At 38.6% G+C, this 15,423-nt stretch overlaps 1 protein-coding gene across 1 annotated transcript in view; it reads right to left on the bottom strand.

Annotated features, from left to right (window-relative positions):
- Positions 1–12,436, bottom strand: part of LOC137272462 (uncharacterized) — a 32,644-nt gene extending 20,208 nt beyond the window's left edge. Inside the window, exon 1 of the mRNA XM_067804844.1 lies at positions 12,183–12,436. Within this exon, the coding sequence (XP_067660945.1) occupies positions 12,183–12,436 (254 nt within the window). The remainder of the gene's footprint in view (positions 1–12,182) is intronic.
- Between the last annotated feature and the right edge of the window lie 2,987 nt (positions 12,437–15,423).

Genomic DNA, 15,423 nt, shown 5'->3' with positions numbered 1-15,423 from the left:
GGCCGTGACAGTAACCGGAGTACCAACAAAAGTGTCGATATCCAAAAGGTTGGTTGACTGTTGCTTTCTGGCACACCCAATCAACAGCGCACCAGAACGTAATCGTCGAATGTTCTTTAACTTTGCCAGCAATGCCTTGGATACCTTTAGACACAGCAAACGGGTTCAGCTTCAAAGGTGTGTTGTCTTTGGTCTCAATGACAAGGAAAAGTGGCCAGTAATCAATTACTTTTGACGGTCTGAGGTCGTCAACGGGATCATTTTCGAGAGTACGTTTGCTCTTCTTAGTGGGGGTTTCGTAAGCCATGGTTAGTTATGTAGATTTCATCATCCGAGCTCCCCACCCACCACGGAGTATCACAAGGACGATGCTAAAGCAAGCGGGCCTCCAGCTTGCAACACCAAGGATACCGGATGATATACTCCAGTAGAAGTATTATAAATAATTACTCCACCAGATTGGCCCATGAGCCACTGCCTTCTGGGCATAAGACTCTAGGCAAAGTTCAAAACAACATAATTCAACATCAAACATGTTTAAGATAATAAAGCCAAGACCAAAAGCAATCAAAATCAATTCCAAATCATACTTGTGCAATGATAAATAAATTTATAATCTATGCACAGGGCTTGGCATGACCAGCCGATTGGTTGAACCGGGCCCATTCAACCTCCGGTCTAGGTGAAGTAAGGGTCGGAGGGGTGTGTTGAGCAAAGGGAACGCGGTTACAGGCCCACAGTGCCGTCAACCCCCAGACTCCCGTCCTCCACCGACACAGGGTCGCAACCCACGGCAAACGGGTTGGTGGACCAAATATGCCCCCGGATCCACACGGGGGAGGGGTGGGGGGTGGTTTGGGTTGGCGAGCACTTACGTTACACAGCACCCACCAGGAGGAGGTGGCTCGCCACGGGTGTCACAGTTTTCTTGAATATTATCATCTGTTGAATACATTTTCAACAACAAAAAACACCCGGTTAAATGCAATTTCCTTTCTGGAGAAGGAGAAATATTGTCAGCCCTCTCCTTAATTATAGAATCAACAAAGTGGTGATTAAAAGTAATATGCTAAAATATACAAACGTGTGTTGCCGATGCCTATTAACTCAAAATCAACCACAGTTTGCACATTTGATAAAATTATAACTCACCAGTGATGCACTTCAACGATATAATATATCCTACACTAACTGCAGCCGACCTTCAACAATCTGTCGCAGTGTACACGAGGAAGTGTACTCCAGCTGTAACAAAATACACTCGTGACTGAGATACACCTCTGCTATTAGTAAATATATCTTTGCTCTTTAACCCTATAGCGACAATTTTGCGGCAACATACTGGTCAAATAGTAACTCCCAAGGCATGTGTGAGCATGATACACAGAGGAATAGGATGGTAATTCAATCCTGACCCGGAATATCATCTTAACAAAAAAGACGAACGCATACAGTGAGGCTGCTGGGTGGAAGATAGCGCAGTGAAGTCAGTTACACGTATTCAGATAACACACACCATGTTCAGCAAAGACTGGCAAGAACACATAACGGTTGGAGCCATAGCCTATTGTACTGTCCCTATTAGTTTTAACTTTCCATAATAGGTTCAGTTGTAATTGTGATATTCTAGTTGTTTTACTGTCCTTTGACGACATGTTGTTATATTATACACATATGCCATTTCAATGTCAGATATATTCTCGTCTTGATATGATTGAAATATTGCCGATGTGACGACATATCGTAACGTAAACACTTACTCACTCATGACCGATGGATTTTCACTTATCTGAAGGTTGCAACAATTCAAAGTGAATTGTGAAAACCAATAATGTCACTGCCAGCATCTGATAAAGAAGCACAAGCCACATCAACAGATATGTAGAAGCACTGGGAGAGTAACATCAAATATTTATACGACATAGACATTGTATCAGTAAGTAACTGCTTAACCGCCTCTGTTGATAGAAAGTCATATGTCCGTTGACATGTTTCATCATATAATTTTTCAGAAAAATAGATATTATTTTTTTTTAAACAAAAAAAAAGGTAATACGCTCAGTATATCTGTGACAAAGCAATCAGATGCAAATGATAAGTACTATGGCCTGCATGTTCAACTCCTTCCTGTTTTCCTTCTACAAACACTACACTACAAATAGAGTATAGAGTATTTCAGGTTAATACACTGTTACAACACTGACTAGCTTTCTTCTACAAAAACTAGCCATGAAATGAAATATATACAACACCTCACGAAATGTCCTCACAAGACTCATATGAGGTCCTCACAAGCTGTATTCGTAATGAATATGTGAACATAAAATCTAGGAAACACTCCCAGAGTCATATTAGACAAGAAAGTCACACATGGTCGTGACTGGATCAATAATCCTTGTCATGCATTGATGAAGTAGGGAAGTGAATAAACGAATTGACATTGTTGCTGTGTACGGACAAATACCCGTGCGTACAAGATGGACAATGTGTGCCGCCATTGTTGTCGCTATAATCCGCTTATCATGAGTGAGTTAATATGTAAAGTCACATCGGCAATATTTCAGCCATATCGTGACGAGAACATGTTTGATATTGAAATAAAATAAGTATACATTATAAAAACATGTCGTCAAAGGACGGTAAAACAACTAGAATATCGCAGTTACAGTTAAAACTAATGTGGATAGTTAATACTAATATCACAATTTGGACAATACTATATACAATGGGCTATAGATTGCCAACAACTGATGGTAGATCACCAAACTAGGGACTGTGGGCACATTTGCTTCCTGCATGGCCCTGCATTTACATCATCCCTTCGGCTGTTAACAGTTTAGGAAGTCTAGTCATACATTAAACAGACACGTATTCTACGCCGCTTATCGTGACTTCAGATACCACATAAGCCTATTTTACATGGTTTGATTCACCAGTGTTGTACATGTCTACAATATGAGTCAACCAAGCACAACTAATATCACTAGGAAGTGTTCAAAACGATATGAAACATCAAGCAGGTCGCCCATTCAAACGACCCAATCTCAGTCTACGCCAGTTGTTTTGACAAAGGTGCTGTTTTCGCTACTTGACCTGATCTTGCGATAAGTTAGCTACATGTACAATGCACAAACCGCACTTGAGGCGAGTGGAAAAAATAAAATGTTTCATTTCCTTAAATCTTTCTGTTTATAAACATTGTTCAGAATCATCTGTGATCACAACGGGGTTTTTTTTCATTTTGATTATAATACGAAAAGTGACTTTCTTATATACAATTACATATTTTTTCTAATAAAGGGTTTTTGGATCTGATATCATTCATTGCCATGAAATAGACACGTTTATATACATTGTTGCAGCCTGTTTGCGGATCATTTTTCATTTTTATTTGCTATTTTTTGTATAGTGCATTTTAGGGGAAATAAAATGTTGTTTAAATCAAATAGTCCACTGAACTCGAGATAAAGATGACAAATGCCACAACCTCATCTGTTCCTAGACCATAACGACGACGGTGATGAAACACTTGACACACGACCATATGACCAAAGTATTCCTCGAGTAAGCAAAGGACTTGAAGTCTCAGATGACTGATAATTAGAGGAAACAGCACAATAGGTTTGCCTTTTGTTACATTGCTTGAATAGGGATATTTTCACACTGCAAAGAGCGCCAATACGCGATAGTTTCAAGTCTAAATATATGTATGTAGCTATGTGGCTACATCGGAAATGCGTCAAAACAGTGCTGACAACAAGACAATGACACATTGTCACGATGCTGTGTTTAATTGTACTCGTTTTGTAGTTTATTAATTGCAGAAGGTTCCAAAGGAGCAACGGCAGTGTGGGTTACCTTAGAAACTGAAACCAAGTAGCGGATATTTTTACATATATTGTTCACATATGAAACGTGGTTTCACAGCTAGGCGGAATCGCTTTATATCTATTAATTCAGCTGTTCTGGCTTGTTGTGCTGCATCTTCTATGTACACAAGAAAAGTATGATCCTGGGTGATCCACTGAATGAACGAGTACCTTTCATGCATAATTGAATAGTATCGAGTATAATGCATGTTCCCTAATACTGACTATTACGAGATCGGGCAGTGGGAGTAGGGGTGGTCAGGCCCGCTCACTTGGTTGACACATGTTATCGCATCCCAATTGTGTGAATGATGGGAATGGTGTTGATTACTGAATTGTCTGGTCTAGACGTGCAGGATTTTGGAATATTCCTGGAAATCAATCAATCAATCAATCAATCAATCAATCAATCAATCAATCAATCAACCAATCAATTGAAACCCTTTGTTGTCGGATTGCATTCGTTTTGCTGAGAGTTATTGTTGTTACATTTTTCCCATACTGTGGGTGCCCATGGTTTTACACCGCTTGGAACATTATTCCAGTGATGTCATGCCGAGGACACGAGTAATTAGCTTTACATATTGTACAAACAATGGGCATAGAGCCCGGGTCTTCCGCGTGACGTCCGAACATTTTATACATTAGGCTAACCCACTCCATGTTGTGTGGGTACTCGATAGGTATATGTGCTTATTTCCTATCAAAACTCTTCCTATATAATAATAGTCATTGGCTTAACAAGCATCCGTCCTTAAGCTGGAGATTCACCCAGTCGGGCCTTAAGCCACATGCACTTGTATAGAGCCCTATATCGAGGAACAGGTCAAACAGTCTTTCAGTGGGACAAGATTCGTTTTGCTGTGTAATTTAGCCTGTCCGCGCCTCGATCCATAGTAACGAATTCCAGAGTCTCTCTGATGAACATGTTTGTCAACGCCATACTAGTGATCATTGTGACCACCAAACAACTGCACCAATACGGGCCCTAACCACTCAGGTGACCTCTATAGACCTGAATTGCAAGGCAAGGCAGCGTTACCCCTTCTGTTATCTAACAACACCTTTAGCAATGGGGGTTCGAATTGTCACCTTGACCTTAGGCAATCAGTATATTAAAAAGGTTTTATGACATCATTTACAGCAGGAACATGCATTTCAACAACCACTCATAAGTAGTCCTCGATTACTGCAAGAGCTATCGAGTGAAAACATTAACACGAAAATGTTGTTTGAGTCAGTCAGTCAATCAGTCAAATCAACAGTAAGAGAAATATATAAATGTGATTTATCATTTGCAGTACCTTCTAGAACTCCTGTATAATTATAACATTTGTCTAAATATAGCACAATGCGGACCTCGACGAAATGTCAACAGATACAAGTGAGTGAGTATAGTTTTATGGCGATCAAAGAAACAGTCCAGTAACATCAAAGGCGATGACACAAAAATGAAGGGCTGTGAAGCACAATCTTTGATGGGTTGAGGGAAAAACCTAAGCTACTCCACCGTGTCACAATGGAAACAATGAAATACACTTGAATACATGATTAAATACATATGAACCTTAACAATATTGAGAAGGATGCAAAAAGAAAAGTTCAACTGGAAATTTTGTCACCACCTGGTTGCATATATGAGTTAGGATTTGAATAACGTAACATAAATTTCTACTAGATTTAACTCAACTATTGGGAACTGATATATGAATTGAAGTTTATGTCGGCGAGAGCGGGCAATGAGAACTACGACGATGAAAAGGATTAAGGCAATTCCCATGGATAATCCGACAGCAAGAGATACAGTATAATTTTCGGTGGGAGGGGAGCTGGTGTTTGGCGGCTGGTCAGGCGGTAACGTTGTATGTAAAGAAGAAATTGCTTTTCATAGTGACCGAGTGAACAACATAACTATATTTGTTCAGTTGGTACAACTGTAATTACACTAAAACAATAGCTGCTCTGATGGTAACATTGGTATCATTACTCCACAAGCACAGATGGAGCGATGCCAAACTTGATGACAATATTAACAGGACGAACATTACAATCTTTAGAATCAGGTTTTCTGAGTGACGAGCTACTTCCTTAACCACTAGGCGTAACCCACCACCACCACCAACGTTTGGATATATGTAGCAGTGATGAAATATCTGGCTTTGAACCCTTGATACATCATGAGCTCATCCAATCTTTTATTACTGTCTCAATTGTATTTTTAGGAATGTCATTATGTTGTGGCTTGAGGTCATTTTAATATATGTTATAAAATGCAAATAAAAAAATATATATAAAGAAAATGGGTCACAAAAAAGGTTTTAGGTGGCAGTATTCTTTTAAATTATTCAGTTCATTTGTGGTGAAGGAGTTCATCAATTATCTGGATGGAAAAGGTAGCATTTCAAGAGAAATGAATATACAATAGCTAAAGCATTTCATATTATTAAACGAGACCAAATCAGATAAAATTGAATGTATTGTGAAAGTGAACTGACCTTTTCATGTTGTGTAGGTAACAATTTAATATTTTATCAAGTCTCCTTGAGCTTCACGGCACAGTCTAAGACGGGTAGGCATACTTCCTATCAGAGAGGTTAGTGTCTCGTGAGTTATGCTGTCCCAGTATCGGACCACTTCTCTCTTCATGTCTTCAATTTTTTTCAACCCCTTTTGATTCACACATTCCTTCATCATCCCCCAAATGTTCTCAATGGGATTTAAGTCAGGACTATATGCAGGAAATGGTAATGCAGTCACATTTTTCTCCTGAAACCACTGCTTGGCATGTTTTGCGGTGTGTTTAGGATCATTATCTTGCTGCAAAATCCAGTCATTTCCATAAAACACATGTGCACTTGGAAGGAGAAAATTATCTAATATGTTAGTGTAGCGTTGACTTGTCAGATTTCCCTCAAACACACACAGCGGGGTCGTTCCTAATAAGGATATCCCTCCCCATACATGAAACTTTGGGCTGTATTTAGGTCGTCGATACAACGGTGCTGACGCAGACTTTGTCCATATTTTCACATTATTGGGATATACCCATATTGAGCTTTCATCAGTAAAAGTAACATTTTCCCAGTCAAAGTTTTCATGTGCCAAACACCACTCAACACGCCTGTCTTTATGTTCTTGTTTCATGAGAGGAGAAGGAATTCCAGTCTTTTTCTCCCATCCAAGATCAATCAAATTTCTTCTAACTGTAGATTTTGATACAACTGTTGATCCCCTTTCTATCATTTCATACCTGATGTTGGATATGCTTGCCCTTTGCTTTTTAGACGCTAAAATTCCCAGCCGGACGCGATCTGAGAAGTCCAGTTTTCTGGATCTCCCTGCTCCTTTCTGGTGCCCAAAATCTATTCCCTCTTTAAAATTCTTCCTAATCCTATACACAGTAGAAAGAGGAGTTCCTGTTCTCTCTGCCAGTGTATTTACAGCATCAATTCCTTGATTACACAACTCAAAAATCAACCTTCTTTTATCTTCAGCAGACATTGTTGACAGTGCTGAGGAAAATGACGTCTGCTATAAATTCAGGGGAGGTAACTCTAATTGTACTATACTCAGTAGGCCAAGATGAGTTACCTCCCTTATACCATTACTTAGTTTTAAGTATCAGTGAATCAGTTGAGGTGTTAGGATAGCTCAAAGTAAGAAGAAAAATTCTCAATAATTATGAACCAGACTATATTTTGAGATCACTGTATATAGTGAAGGCTATCAGTCAAGGATCATAGTTCAAGGGGGTAGTCATGTCAGGTCATGACACTGGATATTGTTTATCACGTGGTCAGCTATGCTCATTTCTGATTGGTTGATGGGCCAATAGTTGGTTCTGCATGTTGCACCTGAACAATTAACACTTCACTTCACAGTTGGACACAGACATAGACAGGTGAGCCATTTTTTTGTGTGGGCATGACATGTTCTCAGTGCTTGTTGGTGCGAGTAGAGCAGGTATTATAATCCATTTCATAGTGGAATATTACTGCATCTTTAGCTGTAATTGTATTACAGCTTTTTGTAGTTAATAAATTAACATTTGATTTTAAATGGAATAATGTTACTTTATTGTAGTTTTCTGCACTTTACTGGTCCCAAGGGTGATTTGTGACTGGATGAATTGTTGTGCTGTTTGTGTACTGCAGACGGTAGCGTGTATGCCATGTGGTCATGGAAGGCAAGGTCGTCGCCATGTGCCCGCTAGGCCGTGTACCATATATACGTGAGTGCATGCTTGTGTATCAATTTCGGTACATGATACTAGGCTATGTTACTTTTCTTTTATTCTTTGTATGTATTGTGAGACTATGTATCATGTAATATTTTAAATGGGCATTTGTATCTTAAGAAATGGAATGAAGTACATTGTAACCTAAATCTGCATGAATCTGTAATGACTGTTCTAAGTTGATCTTGAACTTAAATGTTGAAATGTAAGAATTCCCTAAATGTTCCAGGGCATTGAATACTAGCGGCTTACGCTGGATCACTAGAACTAGAACAAAAGGCTTGAACCCCATACAGCCTCCATCGTCATTTCCAGGCGAATAGAGGTACTACATATATATATATTTTTGTAGAAAATTCTCCAAACAAACGTATTCGATACACTTCAGACAATTACATCAAAGACAGAAATACTTACGGCTCAATTTGACAACTTGTCACAGAACGTGACAGTGACGTCTCCGAAGTAATCAGCAGTGACAGTCAAAGATTCTGTTAGCACAGTGTCAGTTACATTGTCCATTGTCTGGTTCTCCCGGAGTGTTTCTGTGATGACTCCAGTTGTGAGATTAAACCCAGCTTGTTGAGAACAGTAGTAGTTTCTGATGTCGACAGTTAGGGTGATATTTGTGTGGCAGTGACAGATTTTGTATATTTTAACATGTTGTATATTGATTAGAATTCATGTAAATAAATTCTTCAAAATTCATTACATAGTTTCTGTTGTATTATTTATCCTGTTACTCAGCCTGCCTTAACTATCACTCACAGCCAGTTCACTGTGCGTGCTTATCGCATGTTCACAACACAATAACAAAAGCCCTTTCCCACTTAGATCCTTTTGTCTTCATAGCCAGCTTGGTCAATCAGCTAAGCTTTACACCTTTTACACATTACAAGGTTTGTGGTCACTCCACATTCAACCGTCAGTTGTTGATATGACATGTTGATTTGACGGGACATACATTTGGACACAGTCTTTGGATCGCATTCTGGGGTAATTTGGCTATTTTATTTACTTATTGTTCATGCGATATCACATTTGGACATACCTAGTAGTTGTATAAGTGTTTCCTATTCTCAAACGTATAGTACTGTGTATTTGATGTTCTTATTGGTGTAAATGGCCCAATAAATACTCAGAATCCATTATAATGTAATATTGATAACATTGATATGATTGATATAACGCAACGTGTGTTATAAACAGATGAACACAAGTATAGCTTTGTAACCATGAATGAATGAATGAATGAGATCTTATTCTGGTATTGTTTTATATCTTGCTCAGCTACAGCCAAATTTGTATGTTTGAATATTGTATCATTGCTGAGTATTCTTTGTATATATTCGTATTAGCATGTCTGTACATATTAGTATTATTATTTCCTCTACAGACAATCATTTGATAGACAACAGCGTCCCCAGGTGTGAAATAAACCTAGGCCCACACACCTGGTAGGTTGACGTATTGTTTATATACCAGTATGATATAACTCAAATGGAAGACATTTTATACAAAGTAATTGGTTACTGAAGCAACTATATATTTTATAACGTTACACAATATACATGAATAATATGTGCATATCTGTCTAAACAGCAAGTGTATATTGCTGCATCTATTTTATTGTACACCTGATTGTTTCAGGGTTATTGTTTTCGCCTGTATTCATCTCAAATAAACCGTTGGCCACTGAGGAACAACAAAAGCAGTTTCTGTGGTCTGTGCGTGACTGACAGCCCTGCTACTTTTGTACCAGGAATCACTGCGGTGGTGTCTGTGTCGCTGCTGATGTTGCAATATGGTGGATCTGGTTGCAACATCGAAATTACAAGAATCCCTTTTAAATGAATGAATGAAAGAATGGGGAACACATGAAAACAAGAATTATATACACAATGGACGGATGAAAAGAGCAAATTTGTACACTACAATTGTTACAGTTACACTTTTAAACAAAAGGTGTAAGAAATCCAAACAGAATCAGCAAAATATAAAACTGACAAGTCTAAGATTTTCAATAATTTTGCATTGATCTAAAACAAGGCAAGATACAAGAGATTCATAACAAAGGTTTCATATACAATACAAAAGAGTCAGTTCTAAAGTAATGGGTCACAAATATAATGTCTACTCACCGAAGTCTTGATATGAGAGTGAGGCACAGTTATGCGGAATGTAACACAGCGAGCTGACAGGCAGCGGTTATGTAGATCAAGCGTTGACAGAGACAGGAAGATATACATGCTCCAGTAAATTCGTATATCCGTGTACTTCCGTGTAGACTTTCAGTAGTGAAAGTTTTGACAAAACCTTCTGTAATAGCCAGCCATACCCAAGAATCACACGAGTTCTCTTAGATTGAGGCAATGGAAAATTTACAATTGCTTCCACTTAAGCACGAACTGGTTCTACCTGGCCGTGCCCTACAACATGCCCTAAAATTTAACTTGTTCCTTCCCGAATTCACACTTGGGGAGATTTACAGTCAACTTTGCCTCAGATAGTTTTTTGAAGAAAGCACAAGTCCTTTTCAGTTCTATTTCTATTTTTTTCATTTCCAACTGGTCTGAATATTCCTCTGGCACAAGTTCCCAAACAACATCTTCAAAAACTCCCTCATCAAAATATAATGATTGATGAGCTCCCAATTTTGTTACGTTTAAGAATTTTGCCGTGACAAAAGGTGTAAGAAATCCCCTGTCAACCAGCAAAACAGAACAAAATCATTCAGTTATTGTATTTAGCAAAGAGCAAGTCATACAAAATCACAATTCAATTTCACAATACCGACTTCAAACACAATACAAGTGAGACAAAATCAGAGGCAATAGGTCACGAAAATGTATAGCAAACTCACCAAAGTCTTAGTGCGAGAGAGAAAAAGTTATGCAGAATGTAACACAGCGAGCATGAAGATGAAGCGTTGGCAGTGATTGATGATGATACTCCAGTGAGTGTGTGTCCGTCCGTCCCAAGACGGCCACTAGCCTTTATATATACTGTCATAGTTTCAAGAACTTTCGAGCACTTACGGCCATCACCAACACCGTAGAAGGCTCCAGGACTCATGTTTATATATGTTCAAAGGGAGGTAACTCTAAAGTACTGCCATAGAGACGTGACGCTTGAATAATTCCCTGTAGGAAATGTGACCCATAATAACTAACACTAAAACCTCAAATATTGTTACCCAATTACAACTACCGCAAAATTACAACTACCGCATAATTAATAACAACTCAAAGCACGGATAACACACTCTCGTAACAGCAAATACAAATGAATACGTTGATGAAGACGAAGCCCAGTTTAGTTCGAACTTCTTTTCGAACAAGGCACGACAAACGAGTATACATGAATGAGGTGAGCGGACTTCCAACCCAACCCCAGGGCCTTTCCCTAAACGTTCTTCACAACACGGGCATTCAGTGTAGATGTGACGATACGTACATACATATACAGTTTTTAGCAACAACGGACAAGCACAGAGTCAATAATGGACAGATAGAGAAACATTAGTTCACGTCCTTCTATAGTTGATCTTATGACAAACACAGCCAAGGGTGATGACCAATAAAGGCCACAAATGTCATATACGGTAATAATGGGAGTGACAAAGAGGAACAGGGCAGCTGACAAAACAATGTACTATGCGGTAGTGATAAAGATTAAGAATGCAGATTGAATAATTATAACTAAATATCATATGGAATGGTTATGTAGTTTTTGGCCTTTAGAAATATCTGGACATGGATGTCCTGAAGTACACATTATAACAGTATTTTCCTCAAGAGTTGTTATGACAGTTGAGAGTTTGGATTTTGGCACGTCAATACAAGACAGAATCGTCGTACAATGAATGGGGTTACTAATCTACTGCACAACAACGTTGAAGATACAATGTCAGTAAGAATGTGTTCATATGAAAAAATACTATATTTGTGATTACGCTTTCTAAGAGAAGTCGATGTTCTAGTACATAGCACTGTTTACTTTCGAATGGCAGAATTGTAGGATCATGATTAAACCCGCAAAGAATTAACTTAAGAGAGTCTTGCCGATTTACTCACCAGCTGCTGTCGACTGGAACAACATCCATCACGGTTGCGTCTCGTAAGAACCATTTACCAACATCTATAATGTTGACATTGTGTATAATTAGAGTAGACTCGGTGTCGTTCAAGGATGCAGTGGAGCCAGGTGATGCTGAGTTGCAGTCGGAGCTGCAGATGACGACAACTGCACCACTAGGGTCTACCCATGCAAACACCGTGTAGTTGTATCTGTCAGCGACTAATGTGTATTCTGATCCAAGAACAGCCATTCCCTTGGGACACTGGGTGGCCGTCTGAGCTGTAACTTGAGACAGGTAGTTGTATTATTATCGTAATAGTTGTTCTAAGACTACATATTATCTAACCATATTCATGTCTTGCAGAAAACATATGTAACAAAATATTTCAACGGTGTGTTATCTTAAACCTTGTCATGGGTTCCACATATAGCATGATGCAGTATACTGTTTATCAGAAAACCTGTACAAAATATCAGAAGCCATATTAGACTCGTTATTTGAATATCTTACATCTGCTATTTGTACCTGATAAATTAAAAGTATGCTAGCAGTCATGTGAGTTCATAAACCGAATACGTTTATGATATTACAAATGACACGATAGAGAAGATTTATCTACACTGCGTAAATATCAGCTGTAAACGCACCCATTTATGACTTAGGGTATGACTAAACAGCTTCCTTTGTCATAAATATTCATGCCTTTCTATTACAACCGGGGGCACTCTGTCTTTGGATCTGTTTCATTATACAAAGTAAATGAGATCAAGTGTAAATATAAGTAGGAAACTGAGTGTTATAACGTTATACAACGGCCATGTTTCAGGTTGTGCTGGATGTTGGGGTAGCCTAATGGTGAAAGCGTTCGCTCATCATACAAACCGTTTTCCGATTCCCCACATGGGTACATGGTGTGAGGCCCATTTAAATTGATGAACAATACATTATCAATCGAGACATATCCTTCATACATTTTTCCTAACCTTTGCCCATGGTCCCTAGCATGGTGATCTACCTTAAGTTGTTGGTAATGTACAGTCCGTATTGTATATTGCATTGTCCTAATAGTGATATTTTTACTTTCCACACTACTTGTAATTGTAACTGTGATATTCTAGTTGTTTTGCTGTCCTTTGACAGCAGGTTTTCACAAATATATATTTCATTTCAATATCAAACATGTTCTCGCCACGATATGGCTGAAATATTGCCGATGTGGCGTTAAATATTAACTCACTCACTCACTCCGACCCTTGGTCTCAGAATGAAGCATCAAACCAATAATAGTTATTATTGAGAAAGCATTTGTTGTATTTTACGACACGTCTTAGCAATACACCAAGGGCATCACGGCAGTGGCCACAAACATCTGACATCATTGCACCCATTGGGGAATCAGTCTTCATCATTTTCTTTAACCAACAGACTACCCACTCGCAATGATAATATATTATGATGCGAGTGTTATTTCTTGGAAAACTATGTCATGTACAGAAGCTCATATCATCGAGGTTTAAGTAGTCTAGGGTTATTAGTCATGGAGTGATGGAACTTAATTTAAGTATTGGTGTGGAAGTTAATAGATTTTCTGTCAAAGTGTCAACCGAATCTCCTTGAAAGGCTATGGGTGGCGGGGAAGCCTAGTGGTTAAAGCGTTCGCTCCTCACTCCATAAAATCGGACTCGATTCCCCACATGTGTGAAGCCCGTTTCCGGTGTGATATTGCTGACATATTGCTAAAACATCCTCATTCAGCCAATTTAGAACGGCCATATACTCCTTTCTGAACAGTCTAGAACGTTACGCTATCAAGCCGTTGCCTCTTCCGTCACCATTCCATTAAGACAATCAACTGTGTACAGATTTCAGCCTTGATATCCAGCCTTATCCTATTTGAAAGTTCGTCAAATGTTGCTACTTGGTGTATTTTCCATTGAGCCATTTTTAACGTTTTTGAAATCTAAAGATGCGTGGCGAAGAATTACCATGTTACGAAACGGAGCACTTCCAATATATAAAAATACCGGTAGATTTGACGGGGCTCCGAAGCACCAAAGACTCTGTAATATTTGTAATGATAATTTTGTTGAAAATGAAGTTTACTTCTTATTTGGATGTAAAATGCATCATGACTTGTGAGTATTTTAAAGCACTGCCGCACTACACAGATCAGCAATACTTTCTTAACACATTATCATGCACTAACTTCTCAACAGCAACTAATTGTTCCTCCTACATTAAGTAAGCATTGTCACTGCGTTCTCTATATATATGAATTTGACTGTCAATGCCACTATCTTACAGTTTCACTTATTTATTTTGTATTGTACGCGGGCCTAAGGAAATAAACTTCATTTATTGACTTGGTGAACATTTTAATCACGGACATTCTTGTCATTGTCACGGCTGTTGTATTGTACATAACCATTGTACTTGTTCATTCGCGCTGCTGTATACAGCCACTGGATTCCAATAATGGTCATTTATTTTATATATATGCATATGTCTTTTGTTTGTTTGTTTGTTTCCCACTAAAGTATTGTGCTTGCAAATACATTAGCTATTTAGTTTCCATTAAACCCACTTTAAATTGTTACATACAGGAAATCATTTTAACCTTTGTGATGATTATTGACAAGCCTCCTCCTTACCACACGTAAGAGACGCAAACAGAATGACCAGAGGCGCATTTGAGCTGAGTTTGTCCACCACCAGACATTGATATCACCTAAATATAGTGCAACGCATTTCCTATCCCCTGGTATAATAACGTGTATGCGCCAACATTGACATGTAGTGAGAGAATGAGAGAATAGATACATCTACTATAAAAAAGAGAAAAAAAGAAACGCAGAGTCGATTTGTATTTTTATAAACCTATTAATTACCTATTGTGCTCAAACAATAGTCATAGTCATTAACAAAAGGTGTTGATAACATGATTTTACACAACTGCACCAGTAGAAAATAGATTTTACTTGAAAATGTTGATCTTGAAGAGATTTCTTACAAGGATTAAAAAGGCCTCGCCACAACGTAACAGAAATCTTCTGCCAGTGGAGACTGTGCTGAAAAGAGCATGCACTGCCTGGCAATAAAGATCCACAATACTTTCGGAAATTGGCAGTCACCCTCACTCGGCGACACGGAACATCGTCATTGAAAGAATGCACGCTGGAGATAACCAATCTTCTGTTGCCAAACCTCTAAATTAAGACTTGAGCACGGTAGTTTCT

Source organism: Haliotis asinina, chromosome 1 (genome assembly GCF_037392515.1).
Source record: "Haliotis asinina isolate JCU_RB_2024 chromosome 1, JCU_Hal_asi_v2, whole genome shotgun sequence".
In the NCBI taxonomy this organism is placed as follows: Eukaryota; Metazoa; Mollusca; class Gastropoda; order Lepetellida; family Haliotidae; genus Haliotis; species Haliotis asinina.
Note: the sequence above shows the minus strand (reverse complement) of the source record. Positions and strands in the feature narration are given on the sequence as shown.